We start from the raw sequence: 18,316 nt of genomic DNA on the forward strand, positions 1-18,316 counted from the left end.
CACCTCATTGCCTGAACTCACCTTGTCCTTGACCTTGCTCCTCTCACTGACATCCTTTCCCTTGACCTGATATCCCTGGTCCTGACCTTTTCGTCACCCTTGATGTCATGCCTGCACCTGGCCCACCCTGGGCTGCCCTTAATAGGTGGCCAGTCCATCCGTATGGGTCCTGATTTGGGTCTGCTTTCCTGGACTGGGTGGAGAGAATGGAGAGGGACAGGGAGAACAGGCTTGGACTTTACATAGCAGAAGTGGGGCTCTGCTCCTGCTGAGAGGATATGGATCCTGTGGGGGTCAGTTTGGGATTCCAGGACAGCCTGGGTGTCATGGAGCCTGGTGCGGGGCCTGCTGGCCTTGCTTCAGGGTCCTTCAGGCCACATGGGGCCTGATCTGCTGCTTTCCCCTTGTCCCTATCACCCAGCCCCTTGGGTATCCCTATGGTCTCTCAAGGGCATTGTTCTTTCAGGCCCATCTCACCCTCATCAGCCCCTCTTGACCTGAGAACTCTGACTCGGCTGTCAAGCCCCAGCTCAGAAGCCACCTCCTCTGGGTGGTTTGCTCTGAGTGCCCCAGTGACAGAGGGCCTTCTCTGTGTTCTCAGAGCCAGTCCCTCCCTCCATCATCCTCTACTGATTGTCTGTCTCCCCGCTGGGCTATGAGTTCCTTGGGAACAAGGATGGGGCCCGTTTTAGCTCTGAGTCCCTGGGTCTGGGCACAGGGCCTGGCTGGAGGTCAGCAGGTACTTAATAAATATCCTGATGCCTTGAGATAGGAACAAATGGGGAAACTGAGGCTCAGAGCCTGCAACTGATTTTCTTAACATCACAAAGGCTGTGAGCAGCAAAGCCAGGATTAAGTTGCTCAGGTCTGAGAAACCCCCTTCTGCTCTGAGGTGTTCCTTTCAGGGATTTCTATTTTTCTAGGGGCAAGTTATAAGAAGGAAATTCCCAAGACATTTGGGCTGCAAAGCATCCTGGCTGGGAGATCAGAAGGCTGATCAGGACCCTGGGCCTGTTTCCCTCTGTGCAGTCCTCCCTTTCAGGGTTTCAGAATAGAGCCTGGCACACAGTAGGGTGGTGTTTCACACAATGGATGTGGAAGGCTGGGGTGAGGCAGGCAGGGATGGGTGACACTGACACAGGTCTGAGGAGAAAAATATCTGAGGAGAGAATATCCCACAGACGGAAGTGATCGTTTTTATTAATCAGAGGGAAATGTATATGTAATTATGTGAGATGAACTCTGCAGGGAGGTTCTTTTCTTTATGATGTCTGAAGGGATTTATAAATATTACAGAGGTTTTACAGCATCATAACGTTCTGGCTGCCCTGCCAGCCCCCTTTCAAAGGATTAGTGGAGACAAAGCACCCAGTAAAAGCTAATTATAAGTCAGCCGGGTGCTACTGCTCCTGAAGTGAGCCCAGGCGCCAGAGGGAAGTGGGGGAGAGTGCAGGGGTGGGGGAAGTTGGGTGGTGGGACAGGAGTGAGCTGGGGGGAGGGGAGACCACACAGGCACTTGGGTGGCGCACAGGAAACCCATGATCTGGGGATGGGTAGACAGGGCTTGGCTGGAGGGTGGTGTGGGCTGAGGTGGAGGCAGGAGCTGGGGGTGGGGGGATGGGAGCAGGAAGCCTGTATCTGTTCCACCTCTGAGCCAGTTTGGGGACTCCTTGCACATGGGGGCCCTAGTGATGGCTGCTGAAGGAAAGGCCCCTCCTTAGGGGTTCTTAAAGACCAAGAGCTTTCAGCGAATGCCCAATAATGGACTCTCGGGCACCATGACATCCCGAAAGGAACATGTGGAGACAGGAAGGCTGGCCAGAGACCCTGGAATTATCCCACGGGTGGTCGCTTGCCCTACCTGCTGGGGAATTCTCCTCTGAGCTTTGGGCAGCTGTTTCCAAACCGATCCCCACTCTGAGCTAGGCTCTGGTTGGATCAGGGGACCTCAGAGATGGCCAGACACAGACAGACGTAGGGCAGGATAGTGTGGGAGGCATGCTACAGGATGTGGCAGCTCTAAACTGATGGGAAGGGAAGAATCTGTGATAATAAATTGGCCTGGGGGTCAGGGAAGGCTTCTCGGAGGAGACGGCAGAGGAATTGAGCCTGGAGGAGGATTCTATCAAATAGAAAGCAGGGAAGGCATTCCAGGGGGTGGGAATGTCAAGAGCAAATGTTGGAGAGAAGGAAGCTCAAAGCAGGTTTGGGGCAGAGTGGGGGACTTAGGTGGGTAGGGGTGGAAGCTCTGGGAGAGGGACAAAGGATAGACCTTACAGCGTTGAGAAGCCCAAATGTTATCCTAAGAACACTGGGGAGGATGGCAGGAGAGGAGATGAGCCCCATTTGGGGTCTGATGCTAGAAAAGATGCCCCTCTCTGCTTCACAGCCTGGGCGCAGACCACCCACCTTCCGGAGCCCGGGGGCCCAGGTCAGGAAGCAGCTGTCTGGCCCCGTGGGGTGGGCGCTCCGCAGGCTTTTTGCTGTGAGCTGGGAAACCACCCTGCTTACCTGCAAGGCTTCATTAAAAGCTTTGTCTGTCTGTCTGCTTCGGGCTGGAGGGTGGCGGGTGTGTCATTCAGGACAGTGACATGACACTGTGGGAGATGAGGCGTGAGGGTTGGGAGGTGGTGAATGGCTGACCTCCCAAGGAAGGGGCTTCTGCAAGGCCTCCCCTGGTACCTCACAGGCACCGAGAAGAGCCCGGAAACGAGCAGAAGGTGGGGCCAGCTCCAATGTGTTCTCCATGTTTGATCAGTCCCAGATCCAGGAGTTTAAAGAGGTTGGTCAGTGTGACCTGGAGCCTTTGGGAAGACTCATGTAATGTGCATGAATCACTTGGGGGGCTGGCAAGGCATGGGGTCACCCCTCAGTCCCTGGAGGGTGATGCTGTAGCTGTTCTTAGTGGCCACCATTGCATGCCTCTGAACCTGCAGAGGTGCCTGCTGTCCTTGGGGAGTCCTGGCCCCTCTCTACCTGAGCCTTTGCTTCCCGTGTGACCCCGGGCAACTCCTTCCTCTCTGAGCCTCAGTTTTTGTCTCTGTGAGAGGGGATTGCTGTAAGCATGAAATGAAGGGTGGGCATGAAGCCCCGGCAGTGGGAGCTTGGTGTGGGTTAGCCATCGCTCTCATGCTGGTGTCTCACTGAGCGGGGTAACCGGGTGGCCAGAGGACCTGCGCCGAGGTTTCCCAGGCAGCAGTCTGTAGGACAGCCCCTGGGGAGGGGGATTTTTCCTGGGAGAGAAGCTGGGCTCGGGCAGGTCGATGGGCTCAGTGCCCATGTCTCTGCCAGGCCTTCACCATCATGGACCAGAACCGGGACGGCTTCATTGACAAGGAGGACCTGAGGGACACCTTTGCTGCCCTGGGTGAGTTACCAGTAGCCAGAGAGGCTTGGGACTTGGAGCAGAGCCGAGCCCAGGCCATCCAGAAAGAGTGAGCAGCGGGGGGCAGCCAAGGCAGTAGGCATAGTGGGTATAAGGGGCTTGTGTGCCATTTGGGGGTACAGGGAAGGAGCAGCTGCTGCCTGGGAGGTCAGAAAGTATTCCTGGGTATTAGAGGAGGGCTCTCCAGGGAAGAGGGGAGGGCATTTCAGGCTCGGGAACGGGCTTGTGCAAAGGTCTGGAGTGGGAGGCCCAGCTGGGGTGAGGAGTCAAGAGACACTGCAGGCTGGGGAGAGGCTGGAGATGTGTGCAGGTCTCAAGGGTACCAGGCTTTGGCTGCCAGGGGAGGCTTTTGCCCTATAATACCCAGGGAGGGGCCTAAAGGGGGCCTCATGGACTAGGTGTGTGTGGCAGCTGAGGTTGGGAGAAGGGGGAGAACCAAGTTATGTCTGCGTTGAGCTTTGAGCTCCCAGAAATCTGTTCATTCCCTGGGACCATGATGAAACCCAGAGTCCCCACCTCCAGGCAGCCAGTTGCCCCCTCCTGGGGCACATGAGCCTGAGGCCCAGGTCTTCCTGCCCTTATGCACCTCAGCTTCAGTTTCTTTGGGCCTCAGTATCCTCATCAGTAAAATGAGGATGACAAACAAATTGCTGAGGTGGTGGCAGGAGGCAGCGAGGCTGGGGACAGCCCAATGCTGACTGGCTGAACGTGCCGAGGTGGGAGGGGCCTTAGGACTGAGTGAGAGGCAGGTGGCTGGTACAGCTGGGAGGCTGCAGGACACTCCATAGGCCTGTGCTCTGTTCTGGGCTGTCTGCAGGCAGAGTCCCCTCTGACCCTCATTGTGCTCCTGGGTGTCCCCATCTCTCCCCTCCCCCAGGCCGCATCAATGTGAAGAACGAAGAACTGGACGCCATGGTGAAGGAGGCCCCTGGGCCCATCAACTTCACGGTCTTCCTGACCATGTTCGGGGAGAAGCTGAAGGGTGAGTGAGGCCCCGGGTGGCCCTGGGGAGGAAGGGGTAAGCAGGTGCGGGCAGGCTGGGCCCTGTGTGTGGACGTGTCCCTCAACAGTGCACACCCCAGCTGGGAGCATGGTGTCGCCCCCAGGAACACACACTTTACCAGCCCTGCCTCAGTTTCCACCTCTGCCCCACAGAGTGGGGATAACTGTAGTAACCCTGTCTTGCAGGGCTGTGAGGGGCCCAGCAGGACAATTTGTATGAAAGCCCTTTGTCCACCATCAGGACACTCTCCCAGCTTCACCTCCCTACCCCTAGGCTCGTCTTGCCTGCTGTACCTCACCAACCATTGCGAGAGGGGGAGATGGTATGGGGGTTGGTGTTCTGGAAGTGAATGGGGCCAACCCCAGAGCAGCTCCCAGGGAAAGGATGGAGGGGCCTCATTCACAAGTGAGGAGACTCAGGCTCAAAGCGGTCAGCACACATGCTCCAGGTGCACCAGCATCAAATTTGTGGAGATGGAACCTAACTCCAACTCCTGGCTCCAACCACTGCACCCTCTGAGAAACAGCATCAGGTCTGGGGCTTGGGGTGGGGCAGGGGTCTGGGCATCTCTGTCCCTTTTTCTCTGGGCCATGAGGAGCTGCCCCCTGCCCCTTAGAGATGTCCCCTGGGTTCAAGGATTCCATGGTCAGAGGGAAGGGCCAGCCTGGCCTGCAGCTGCACTGGGAGGTGGGCCTTGTAACCACCCTACCCTCAGGGTGCCCTTGCCTGATGTCCTCCCTGCCTTGGCTTGATCTGGTCCCGCACTGACCCAGGGTGACCTCGGCAAGGCTTGTCTGCTCTTTGTGCCTCAGGTTTTTCTCTGTACAATGGGGATCGTGTTAGTTTCCCAAGGCTGCTGTAACAAATGACCACAAACTTGATGGCTTGGAAAATCGGCCATGTATTCTCTCACTCTGGAGCCTAGGGTCTGAAATCTGTCAGGTTCTGCTCCCTCAGAGGCTCTGGGGGAGAACACACTCGTTGCCTTTTCCAACGTCTGGTGGCTGCATCGCTCCCTTCTCTGCCTCTGTGATCCACTACACCCACTTCTTTCTGTCTGCCTCCCTCTGCCTCACTCTTAAAAGCACACTTGTCATAAGATTTGGGACCCACCTGGGTAATCCATGATCATCTCTCCATCTCAAGATCCTTTCTTTACATCTGCAAATGCCCTTTTTCCAAGTAAGGTGACTTTTCCAAGTTCTGGGGGTGAGGACATTGATATATCATTTGGGGGCCATGATTCAACCCACTATGGGGGTGATCCTGCCAAACAGCACAGATTTTATTTGGTGAAAAATCATAATACCCTCATGGGTTGTGACCTGCCGGCAAGTATGAGAGCCTCCACGTGCGATTGTCTGGCTGATTCTAGACTAGAAGGTGGCCAACAGTTGACCTGTGACCGAACAGCCCCACCCTCCGGTGGTGTTAGAGATGAGGAAACTGAGGGCTGGAGCGGGGCCAGGCTGTGGGCCTGGGGCTGTTCAGCTAACTCACAAGTGCCATTAGGCCCACCTCCGGGCAGCACTCCGGGTTGTTCCCAGGACCATGACCACCTCCTAGGGGCCAAGGGCAGGGGCATGCTCCCGGGGAAAGGCACATGTGACTCCAGCCAGTGACCCAGGGACTTTAAAGGGAGGCCCGAAGTTCTCATTGGTCTACGGCCAAGCTAAGAGGAATGACTCAGGGCCAAAGGGGGGCTGTAGGGCTACAACTTTTTCTCCCTTGCAGGGGCGCCGGGACTGGGGCTCCAACTGAACATGTCATGTGAACTTGGCTGAGCCTGCATGCTTGGCCAGGTGTGGGCACAGGAGCTGGGGGCCGGGGCAGGCATTGTCTCAGCTCTCTAACTGGGACGAGGACACATTGTCATAAGCTTCCCAATAGCGGTGGGGAAATGCAGCCACTCTGCGCCCATTTGATGAGGTTAGCAGTCCACAGAGCAGACTGGTTGTGGGGCCAGCACTGGGCCAGGCTTGGTCACTCTGGGCCAGCCTCAGAGATGCTGAATGACCCAGACACCATCTTGTCTTGGATGAGATCCCAGACTGATTGGGGAGACATAGGTGGCCCTGACGCAGTCTGATGGGGGAGACACAGCTGACCTTGACCCAGTCTGATGGTCAGCTGCACAGAGTAGCAGAACAAGCAAGGGGGCTCTGGAGCCCCCAAAGAATTGGCTTCAAACCCTTTCTCTCCTTATTAGTGGGGACCTCAGGCAAGTAACAGAGTCTCTCTGAGCCTCAGTTTCCTCTTTGAGAAACTGGGGAAATCAATACCTACCACGCGGGGTGTTCTGGGGGTTCCATGGGATAAAACAGTGGAGCTGTAGGATGGCGCTGGGTACAGGGCACGCAGATGTGTTTGCGGCCATGATCGAATAATGTTTGTCCAGATCTTTACCATTAACTGTATGTTATCTTAACTGATCCTGGAAGGTGGGCAGCAAACACTACCTTTGTCTCCATTTCATCGATGACACAGGTGACCCTTAAAGAAGGAATGGGACATCCCCTGCTCCACCATGAGTGGGGGGCAGTGTGACAAAGGGGAAAAAGCACCAAGTTATGGGTCACCATGTCACTTGCTGTCATTCACACAGTCTGTGAGGCCTTGGACGAAACCCTTCTTTCTGTGGGCCTCAGTTTCTCCATCTGTACAACCAGGGGGCTGGGTATTCAATCTCGTGGTGGTAATAGAGCCATTTCTTCTAATGACATCTTTCCCCAAAACCCATGCTATAAAACTGCCAAAACCTGAACTGCTCCTCCCCACTCCCCCCCTCTACTGCCCTCCACCCCACAGCCTGTTGGCCCATCTGCCTGCCTCTGGCTGAGACAATCTGGCAGACCCTTCCAGGGCTACTGCCTGAGCCCCAGCCTTCAGCCCTCTGTGCAGCGCTCTTTCTCCTCCAACCACAGCCTCTTATGAACGAACATCTTGGGTGACGCGAAAGCCTCAGAGTTGCCCCTTCAACTCACTAGTCACACAGCAGCATCAGCTGCAAGAATTTGGGCAAGTCACTTAACCTCTCTGAGCCTCAGTTTCTTTGTCTGTGAAACCGGGCCAATCATCAGGAGGGTTAAGCACATAGTAAGTGTTTAGTTGGGGTCTCCATGTTCAGGGTGGCCCTGAGCAGGCAGGCTTTCTTCCCCAGGCGTAGACTTCCTGACCAATTACTATAATGCTTCAGGGCTTGGCTTTGAGGCTAGTGTTGCTGCCTTAGCATCAGCTGTGCAGGTTGTGCATAACTACATACAGTGCCCTTGGCTGTTACTATTATTCCTTGTTTCCCTGAAACCACCCTTCTCTTGCTTCAAGCGGGCTTGGCTCTGACTGTGGAGTGGAAGTTGAAGAGAAAGCTTCCGAAGCCAGTGTTTTCTGTAGGGGCCATGAGACCCTCCCACGACCCTCCCACCCCCAGCCCCTGCCCAGCCCCTGCCCAGCCCCTGACTGCCCTCTTCATCCGGGCACTCTCCCTGCTTGTGTGTGCTGCTTCTAGGCACAGATCCAGAGGAGACCATTCTTCATGCCTTCAAGGTGTTCGACACTGAAGGGAAAGGTTTCGTCAAGGCTGATTTGTAAGTCCCCTCTACCCTCCATTTTTACTTTTCTCACCCCAAAGGCTCAGGTGATAAAGGAGCTGGGGTGGGGTCCATGTGGGTGACAGCCCAGCCTCCTCTCTGCCCAGAACTCAGCCAGCTCAGGCATTGTCTGCCCAGGAGCCAGGAAGCCACTGCCCTGCCCAGCTCAGCCATCTCTTGATGTCCCTTCCCCTCTCTGGGCCTGAGTGCCCCCATTTCTGTGTGGAAGTGTACAGGGAGTGTGGGGTCACAAGGGGAGGGCTTCCCAGTGGCGAGGGGGAGTAGGGGTAGGAGCGGGCCTTGAGGGGTGACTAAGGACGCCTAGGCTGGGGCAGGTGGAGCATTCTAGATGCAGGAACATAGCAAGCGAAGGGCCAGGGCTTGGCATGTGCAAGGTTGGTGAGGAGGAGTGGACTGTGGCTGGAGGGTGTCAGTGGGTGTGGGGTCTGGGAGACTGAGCACAGAGAGGCAGGCAGGGCCCGTGTGGGGTAGCTTACTCACCAGGCCCTGGTCCTGGCTCTGCCCTGGGGGCATATGAGAGCCTGAGAAGGAGTTAGGCAGAGGCAACATGGAGGCCAGCCTGGAGGAGGAGAGGAGAGGGTTGCAACCACCATGAAGACCTTGGCTGTTAAGATGCAGAGGAGTGGGCAGGTAAGTGAAAAACCCGAGTCCAGAGCCAATGGGACTCAGGGTTCTGGGGAGAGGAATGGGCCAGATGTTAGCTAAGGCCTGAATGGATACTGGGATGGAGATGGAGCCCTGAGTAGGGACAAGCTAGGCTGGGGAGGCATAGAGAGTGAGGTGGCTGTGGGCAGCTGTCTAGTGGGCCACTGGGCTGTTTTTATGGGGGGTGGGCACTGACTCCTGCTATGCCCAGGAGCCTCAGCCCAGTGAGAACACAGGGCAGAGAGCCAAGAGTGGTGAACAGGGACAGGCAGGGCAGTGGCCACCTGCCCAGGGGCAGGGACACTGAGCTGACCACTCTGAACTGTCTCTGGGCCATCCCTTCAGAGCCTCCAAGGCCTTGCGGGGGTCTGTGGGTGGCCCTGGGCAGGCAAGATTTCTTCCCCAGGCATAGACTTCCTGATCAATTACCATGATGCCTCAGGGCTTGGCTTTGAGGCTAGTTTTGCTGCCCTAGAATTATCACTTAATGGAAGTGGGGTGGGAGAGAGCAGGGGGGCAGTGGGGAGGTGTGGAGGGTCTGGTCTCTCACACATTCTCACCGTCCCCCACCCGCAAAGCTGTGAGTCACACACTCCCCAGGAGAGGGGCTGATAAAGGTTTCTCCAGGCTGTAGCCCTCTCCCTTACTCCTTCCTCAGGTTTATAGTTCCCACTCCCATCTTGGGGGCCTGAGGGAGGCACCGGGGCATCTCCTGTAGTAGCCTGGACCAACCCCTGTACTGCCATTCACCTTCACTCCCACCAGCTCGAGGCCAGGACTAGGAGGAACCCTTTGGGGACCCAATTTGGTAATCAAAGGCGCCACCCTGGGGATATGGGACCTGGAAGACGTGGCTGCCTGCCAGGCAGGCCACAGAGGAGGCTCTAGTTGAAACAGAGTCTGTGAAAGTCCCCAGCTTGGAGAGCTGGAAACTGTGACTGTCCTGTAGTAATATAAATAATGGAAAATGTGCGTTGGTCCTTAGCATGGCCTGCTGATGCTGGCGCCATAGGAGGCTGGGTGCTCAGGGCCCGGCTCAGCCCTCTGATCCGATTCCTGCCCACTGCTCCCCCTGAGAGCCTTCTGCCTCACCCCCGAACCCCCACTCCCAGTTCCTAAGGCATCAGTCCCTCCCAGCACAGCCTCAGATACAGCTGTCATGCCACTCCCCTGAACCACCCAGGGGAATAGGCCCCACCCTACCTCTCCAGAACCTCAGTTTCCCTCTCTGTTAAGGGGGACAATGGTACTCATTTCCCAGGACCATGAGGAGCAAATGAGACCTGGGCAGGCCCAGGAGAACGTGGACCTGGATAGGCCTTCCCGTTCCTGGGCTAGGTGTAAGCACCTTGCATGCTGTAGAGCCCTCTGCAGCTGTCAACAACCATCACAAACTGGGAAAGCAGTGCATCTAGAACCAAGACAAAGAGGCTGCCATCAGTAACCTTGAAATTGATTACTAGTGCACAATGGGACATCAGAGTGGCCCCAAAGGTCATTTCATTTGGTCCCCACCTGATACTGAGAGTCCATGTTACAAAGGAAGAAACTGAGGCTCAGAGCTGAGGGGGCCATCTGAGGCCATGGGCTGTTTGAGGGCTGTAGGGCCAGCCCCAGCCCCACCTCCTACCCCCGTTGGTGTCCTCCTGGGCCAGGATTTCTACCCCCAGCTCACCTCCCTCATCACCAATGGAATCTGTGTGTCCACACACAGGGTGGCCCTCTCTTGAACATGACCCTTTCTCTCCCTTGAGCAGCATCAAGGAGAAGCTCATGACCCAGGCAGACCGGTTCAGTGAGGAGGAGGTAAGCACTGGCTTTTTAGGGTGCCGTTCAGCGCTGCTAAGAGTCTTCCTGGGAGGTGTAGCCCAACACTTCTCAGCAGTCACCCCGCAACCCCTCCCCACCCAGATCACTTTTCTTTAGATGCTAAGATGATGTCTCCCTTAACTCCCTGGATGAGAACAAGAAGGATGGGGTGGCTGTGGGACCCTGGCCCACTGACCTGGCCTCTGTGCCCTCCACCGTGATGCCTCCAGCTGCACTCAGACTTCCTTGGGTGACCCCCTGCTCTGGCCCCCATTTGGCCCTGGTCCAGGCTGACTCCCTGCTCCTTCCCCAGATCAAGCAGATGTTTGCAGCTTTCCCACCAGATGTGTGTGGCAACCTGGACTACAGGAACCTGTGCTACGTCATCACACATGGCGAAGAGAAGGACTAGGAGATCATGAACCTCCCCCATCAGAGGCAGCAGAAACTGGGGGCGGGGGCCAGCCACAGGGAGCCCCTGAGGCCAATGTGTTTGAAGAAAAGGCTCTCCTCGCCCTGTGGGTTGGGGGCAAAGCAAGAATAAATAATGCTAATAAGCTCTGAGTTCTCATGATTAATGCTCTGGCTGGAGAGAAAGCTAAACATTCCTATGTTGTTGGTTTTTCCAAAACGTTTTACTTCCCTGGCTTTGCTCAAATGTTCCTGATGAGCTGGTGTTTAGAACTAATTGGCAGTTTTAATGATCCCCAGCTGGGCCACAGGACACTGCCTTCATTTATGAAGCTTTTATTGAGCATCTATTATATTACATGCCAGACCCAGTGCCAGTCCCGGGTACACAGCAGTGAGACAGTCCTGTCCCTGGCGGGAAGATCATGCAGTGAAAAGGACAAGAGTTGGGGTGGGAGCACAGTTCAGGAGAGACCCAGAGGGTGGACTCAAGGGATGGTTAAGAAGTAGGCAATGAGTTCTTAAACAGGACACACATAGCACCAACTAGGAAATGAAAGTGTGTAAATTGCACTTCATCAAAATTAAAAACTCCCACTCAGCAAAAGACAGCATGAAGAACGTGAAAAGGCAAGACGCAGGGTTGGAGAACATATTGGCAAGAATAGATCTTGACAAAGTCCTCATACCCCAAATATATTTTTTAAAAATCCTACACATCAATAATGTAAAGCTAACAACCGAAACAAATATAACAGGTAGTTGATAAAAAAGGATATCCAAATGGCCTGTAAAAACCTCATGCCTCATAAGGAAAACTCAAATGAAAACTGTCAAACGGTGCATGCCTACCATGGCTAAAATTAAAAAGATTGACAATGCCAAGTGTTGGTGAGGACATGGAACAAACAATTTTGGTAGCAGGAGTGTAAAATGGGCCAACCGCTTTGGAATTACCTGCTAAAGTTAAAATCTATGCATATCCTGAGCCAGCAGTTCCAACCTTAGGGATGTACCACCCAAAATGTCCATCATATATCCTTCAAAAGACATGTGTAAAAATTTATGGATTTATAAGTGTCCCAAATTGGAAATAAGACAAATGTCCATCAAGAGGAGGACAGATAAATAAATGATATGTTTGTGCATTGGAACATTACACAGCAATAAGAATAAACTACTACAAAAAAAAATAACAAAAAAATAAAAACCAAGCAAAATAATAATAATAATAATAATAATAATAAAGAAATAAACTACTGATACACATGACAACATGGAGATGCTGTCATCTATTGCATAACATACACACACAAAAGAGAGATTACTTTATTTATTTTAAAAATATTTATGAGTATCCTTAAAACACTTTTTTTATTGAGATATAATTCGCATACCATAAAATTCACCATTTTAAAGTATCTACTTCAGTGGCATTGAGTGAATTAAGTACACTCACAATGTTGGGCAACCATCACCACTATTTATATCCAGAACATTTTCATCAACCTAAGAAGAAATCCACTAGCAGTCCCTCCCCATCCTTCCTGCACCCAGTCCCTGGCAACCAGCAATCTTTTTGTTTCACATGGATTTGCCATTCTAGACATTTCTTATCAATGGAATCAGACAATATATGGTCTTTTGTGTCTGGCTTCTTAGCATAACATTTTATGATTTGTCTGTGTTGTAGTACTTTATTCCTTTTTGTAGCTGAATAATATTCCATGGTATGGTTATGCCCCATTTTGTTTATTTATTCATCTCTTGATGGACACTTGAGATGTTCCCACTTTTTGGCTATTATGAATAACAGTGCTATGGACATTCATGTACAAGTTTATGTGCGAACATGTTTTTGATTATCTTGGGCATATATCTAGGAGTGAAGTTGCAGGGTCGTTTAGTATATGTTTAACTTTTTAATGAATTGCTAAATAGCTTTTCTTTTCTTTTTTTTTAAGATTTTTATTGGGGAATTGGGGGGATGGGAACAGTGCTGGGGAATTGGGGGAAGGGGAACAGACAAGTTGCTGTTTTGTTCTTCAGTCTAGTTGTGAAAGGATGTTGCTTCACTGGCCCAAGTTGGCACCGTCATTGCGCTCTTCCCTGGTGAGGCAGATCAGTCGCCGGCTTCTGGACGGCCGTTCACGCTGGCTGCTGGCCGCTCACGCTGGCTGCTGGCTACACACGGTAGCCCATGGCAACCCACTGCAGCAGGGGCTGCAGCCCACGCCGTCCCCGGCAACTCACAGCAGCCCAGCTCCAGGCTGAGCTGTTGTTCAGCATCTTAGCTGTAGAGGGCAGTGTCACTGGCCCTCATATGTGGGATCCGAACCGGGGCCCTCTGGCATCCCAAGCCAGTTATTAACCATCACACCACTCGGCCAGCCCGCTAAATAGCTTTTCAAAGCACCTTTTTCAAAGTGACTGCACCATTTTACATTACCACTGGCAATATTCAAGGGCTCCACTTTCTTCATGTCCTCACCAACCCTTGTTATTTTCCTCTCTTTTTAAAAATTATAGCCATCCTTGTGGGTGTGAGGTGGTATCTCGTTTTGTTTTTATTTGTATTCCTTAAAGACTAATAATGTTGAGCATTTTATCATGTTCTTATTGACCATTTGTATATCTTCTTTGGAGGAATGTCTGTTCAGTTTCTTTTCCCCATTTTTAAATTGGGTTATTTGTCTTTTTGTTGTTGAGTTGTGAGAGTTCTTTGTATGTTCTGGAGAACTAGACAATTTTTAGATATATGACTTGCAAATATTTTCTCCCATTCTGTGGGCTGCGTTTTCATTTTCTTAATAGTATTCTTTTATGCCTGTTCTTTTTTATAAGAGTTTTATAGTTTTAGCTTTTAAATTTTGGACTTTGAGCCATCTTATTTTTTATGTTTAATTCTTTGTAGGTATCCAGTTCTTCCAGCACCATTTGTTGATAAGACTATTTTCCCCCAAAGAATGGTCTTGGCATCCTTGTCAAAAATCAGTTGCTTAGAGATGTATGGGTTGATTTCTAGACTCTCATTTTTAGTTGGTTAATCTCCATGTCTAAGAGTACATACTTTTTTATTCCGTTTATGTGGAATTCAAAACTAGGCAAAACTGATTTATGGAGTTAGAAGGCAGAATAATGGTTATTTCTGGGGTCAGAGTGAAGGGCACAAGAGAAACTTATGAGAACTAGAAATGCCCTATGTCTTATCTGTGTGGTGGGTACTTAGGTATAAACATATGAAAGATGATCGAGCTGTATAATTGAGATTTGTGCGATTAATGCCCTTTATTATATTTATAGAGAGGAAGAAAAAAAAAGAAGGAAAGAGAAAGAAAAGGAAGGAAGGGAAGGAGGGAGGGAGGGAGGGAGGGAGGGAGGAGAAGGGAAAAGATGGCATGGTCAGAAGGTAGGGTGGAGATGATGGGTATGATGAGACTCAGCTTTGGTGACTGATGGCATGATGCCCTGGGGCAGAGAACTCTGGAGAAATGGCTCTGGGGAGAGAGGCTGAGTTCCGTTTGGGGCCTGCCGAGCGTGAGGTGGTGAGATTCGGGAAGCAGGTGGATGCTGAGGGAAGTAGTGGCCAGTGTGAGCCTGTATGAGCCAGTACAGGGAGAGCAGGCAGTGGGACAAGAAGAGGCCATGAAGCAACTCTGAGCACTTAGATCAGGAAGAGGACCAGGCAGAGATGGTGGGGTCAGCTGGCTGGGAGGTGGGAACCCGGGACTGGAGGATTTGATGAGGTGGAAGATCAGGTGGAGAAATACCAACAACATGGGATCCGAAGTGCCAGGCCCCAGGCTAAGGTCTGCATGTGCTCTTATTCATCTTATCCTTGTGAGGACAGGGGAGGAAACAGGTGCACAGCTTGCCCAAGGTCAATAGCGGAGCTGGGAGTGGAACCCAGAGAGCCTGGCTCTGAGCCTGCATTTGTAAGTGCTACCTGACACGGCCACCCAAAGCAGTGGGATGTGGGTACAGGGACTGTGTTTGGGGTCACGACAAGAAGGTCCTTTCCCTGGTCTCTGGCCCTCCTGAGCTCCTGTTCCCTCTGGGGGAGGTGGGGAGAGAGGGGGAGTTCAGGACACAGGGGAAAAGGCCTGCAAGCAAGGGAGGGGAAGGCCCAAGGATGAGGAAGGGGAGTATTCAGAAAGAGCCCTCCCTCCGTCCAGGCCTGGCTCCCTCTGCTTTCTAAGAGTACAGCTTTCCTGGAGATCAGGGATTCAGCTGCTAGGAACTCATCAGACCTGTTTGTATCCCAAGGAACCAGGCTAGAGCCAAGCTGGAGGGAGGGGGCACCACAGGCACCTGCTCGCGTGCCTGGCATCTTCTGGCTGCCTTGCTCCTTGACACCTAATTATGCCCGCCCTGTAGTGGCCTGGCTCCACGAGGACACAGGGCGACCAGTGGGGAAGGCCAGAGGGGCTCCGTGCGTGCAGCCTAGAAGAGAAGACTGGGAGCCATGTCTTTGCTAACTCATTTTTCCATCCTTCAGACATCCATCCACTTATACGTTCTCTGTTCCAGGGCCCACCTCTGTCTTCAGGGGGCTCTGGGTTGTGACCTGGCTCCAGCGGCCTAGGGAAAAGAAGGTAGGAGGCAGCGGCAGGCCAGTTGTGAGGCTGCTGGTGGCTCCAGGCCCTGGTCTCTGTCTTTCTTGTCGTCTCCACAGCAGTGCTTGCTCATGGCCCCTCTCTCTCCAGCTATGGGATCAATGGCTGCCCCTGACCTGGGCCCATTACCCTCTGCCTTCAGTCCCCATGACTGCCTATTCCATTCTCAAGAGATACCTGGATTGGCTCCACAAGACTCCCAGATAGGGTTTCCCCAGGTCCTCCTCTTCTCTAGGCAGCTGGCGTGGTCTACTAGAGCTGTCCCTTCTGGGGGTGGGGGCTGAGGCTCCCAAAAGCCAGAGAAAAATTGGGGGGAGCGTACATGTTAATGGACACATCATCTCTCCTGAGTCATACCTGGAATCACCCTCTTAAAGGGACAAGAGCTCCTGTGGCCTCTCTAACTTCCCCCTGCCCCACTGTCCTCTTGGCTGTGGGCTCCAGCTGCACAGCTTCATTCTGTTCCTTGAGTGTCCTACCTTTCCTCCTGCCACGGGGCCTTTGCATATGCTGTTCCTTCTCCTGGAACACTATCCCACTTGGCACCACCCCCTCCTTTGTCAGTTACCCTTTTTCAGCTTTCTTCTCCCAGCTTTGCATCATATCCCCAGGCCTGGAATAGGTCAAATCCCCTTTGTGCACGTCCATGGTACCAAGCATTTTCACTGGGGAGATGTAGTGGTGTTTGTCTTCCCCATAGGGCTGTAAGCCTGGGATTAGGTTGAATTTTGTCCGTCATTGTATCCTCAGCACCCTGCACAGGACCTGGCTCTTGGGAAACATTTACCCAAGTCCGGGAGGCCCAGAGAGCTGATCCTGCACTGCAGAGACCCCTGGAGGCAGCTTCCATGACTAGCCACTACAGGCTCTGGGCCTCCAAGAAGACATAGCGGGCCAGAGGAAGAGCCCAGGGCTTGCAGCCAGTCCAGAGCCATCCTTGGGGCTCCATGGGGCCTGCCCTTCCTGTCTGGGCCTTAGTCTAGCCACAAGCAGAATGGGACCCCATGCTCTTGGGGGTCTCAGGAATCTGCCATCCTCAACGGCCTGCCTGGCTATACTGAACTGAAGGTGACCTATCTCATGTGCTGGCCAGACTGGCTCTCCTGGAATTCTTGGTGGCCCCCACCTAGACCTGGTAGGTGATGGGCAGCATGCCCAGGCATGGCCATTGCAGGCCTTGGGATTCTCAAGGATCTGGGTACAAGGATCTAGCCCTGCCCTGGACCCGCCGGCTCCCCCAGACAGCTGGGTCTCATTGAGGGTAATTAGTTCAGTGAGACGCCTGGATCTTGGCATTTCATTTTCCACTGTGATCTGTCAGCCGGGGCCTTCGGACAGTGGCCCTTGTGTAAATCATGAGGGGGTAGCTGTTAAGAGAAACGGCAAATTCCTTCCACCCATGTGGCTGGCTAAATTGACCCTGAGAGCAGATTCCTTCCTGGCGCTCACTCAAGAATGGCCAAGTCCTTTGAAGGTCTTTCCAGGATGGACCCCAGGGGCTTGGAGCCGGCTGGGCGGGAATCTCCTAGGGAGCCTCTGCTGACCGCTGGGAGGGCCAGGTCCCTCCAGGACCGAGTGGATGATGGAGAGACTGTGTCTGACAAGGCTGCACCATCACTCTGTGTCTCCGTGACAGCCCTGGGGGTGATCCTGCACCTTTTCTTTCTCACAGCCAGGAAGTGGCTGACAGTGGGGGTGGGGGTGGAGCGAGTTGGTGCTGATGGTATCCTCAACCAGAAACACTAGACCTTGGAGCAATGAAACATCCTGGTGGAATTTCAGGCCTCAGGGGTGGTGAAGGCATGCGCTGAGGCTCCGAGGGGATGTCCCTATAGCCACAGTCTGTTTGGTGGAAAATTCTACTCCATTCCTGCTGTGAGCTGAGCCCTGGTCTGGGCCAAGACTTTAGTCTGGCTGAGGGTTAGTCTGGGCCTCCAGGGACCCCCAATTGTCTGTCTGTGTCTGTCTGTTCCTGTCTCACCCATAAAGCCCTCGAGGCTCACTTGACAAGGGAAGAAAAGTCTTACAAGCGAGACAGTCGAAGGTGGTGGGGACCTGTGTGGGCTTTGGAGCTCGAGGCACTTCCATTTCATTGGGAATGACATGATCACAGATGCAATTTAATAACCCAGAGTGACAAGTGCAAAGTCCAAAAAAGCCTGTGGAACTGAGGAAGCACAGAGATGCCCAATCCAGCCTGGAAGGCTACCTGAAGGAGGTGGTAACCTGAAGAATGGATGGGAGAAATGCAGACAAAGAGGGGATGATGACAGGCCTCCAGGTGAAATATGGAGAAGGGAGTCTTCTTCCAGAAAGATTACAGCAAGGAGAGAGGCTCAGTTGGGTGCCAGTGGGTCTCTGGCCAGCCCACTGCCCTTCTTAACAAGCAGGGATCAGACCACAGGCGAGAGGCTTCCTTTGGCCACAGCAGCCAGCTAGAATTGAACAGCATGGCTTTGTTTCATTCTATATATTTTTATGGTCATCTTCTGTTTATGGTACGTGGGACTAGCTTTACATTTTTGGTAGTGAGCTTTTCAGAAAAACTTTCGTTAAAATAAATGTATATACATGAGTTGTTTAAGGAAAACAATTCATGTAAACAATATTTAAGGGCAAAAATCATGAATGTGGAACAGGAATCACTGAGGTTCGGGATGAGCTGATTTCTAGAGAAGAGGCTATTCTGAAAGCAAATGTTCCAGAGCTGTCTGGAAACGGGGTCCCGAGCCCCTATGCTGAAAGTCTTAGCTTTCAGTCTTGAGTTCCAATCTCCTTGAACAAACAAGCTCCATCCTGGACCCTGAATCAGTAGGGTGAGGCCAAGGGAGTATGGCTG

General features: G+C 52.8%; 1 protein-coding gene across 1 annotated transcript; it reads left to right on the plus strand.

Annotated features, from left to right (window-relative positions):
• Positions 1–2,320: 2,320 nt before the first annotated feature.
• Positions 2,321–10,953, plus strand: MYL10 (myosin light chain 10). Its single transcript, XM_019646838.1, has 7 exons — positions 2,321–2,431; positions 2,690–2,782; positions 3,292–3,367; positions 4,263–4,367; positions 7,894–7,972; positions 10,399–10,447; positions 10,764–10,953. Exons 1-7 carry the CDS (start codon positions 2,321–2,323, stop codon positions 10,860–10,862), a joined length of 612 nt encoding a protein of 203 aa, XP_019502383.1. The 3' UTR covers positions 10,863–10,953.
• The last annotated feature ends 7,363 nt before the right edge of the window (positions 10,954–18,316 follow it).

Source organism: Hipposideros armiger, unplaced genomic scaffold (genome assembly GCF_001890085.2).
Source record: "Hipposideros armiger isolate ML-2016 unplaced genomic scaffold, ASM189008v1 scaffold_107, whole genome shotgun sequence".
Classification (NCBI taxonomy): Eukaryota; Metazoa; Chordata; class Mammalia; order Chiroptera; family Hipposideridae; genus Hipposideros; species Hipposideros armiger.

What these genes read in the sequence shown, in the direction of transcription:
- MYL10 (XM_019646838.1), top strand. Translation starts at nt 2,321, where the DNA reads ATGGCAGGAGAGGAGATGAGCCCCATTTGGGGTCTGATGCTAGAAAAG. An exon ending in GGACACCTTTGCTGCCCTGG is followed by an intron (nt 3,368 to 4,262) that starts GTGAGTTACCAG and finishes CCCCTCCCCCAG; the next exon opens with GCCGCATCAATGTGAAGAAC. An exon ending in GTTCGGGGAGAAGCTGAAGG is followed by an intron (nt 4,368 to 7,893) that starts GTGAGTGAGGCC and finishes TGCTGCTTCTAG; the next exon opens with GCACAGATCCAGAGGAGACC.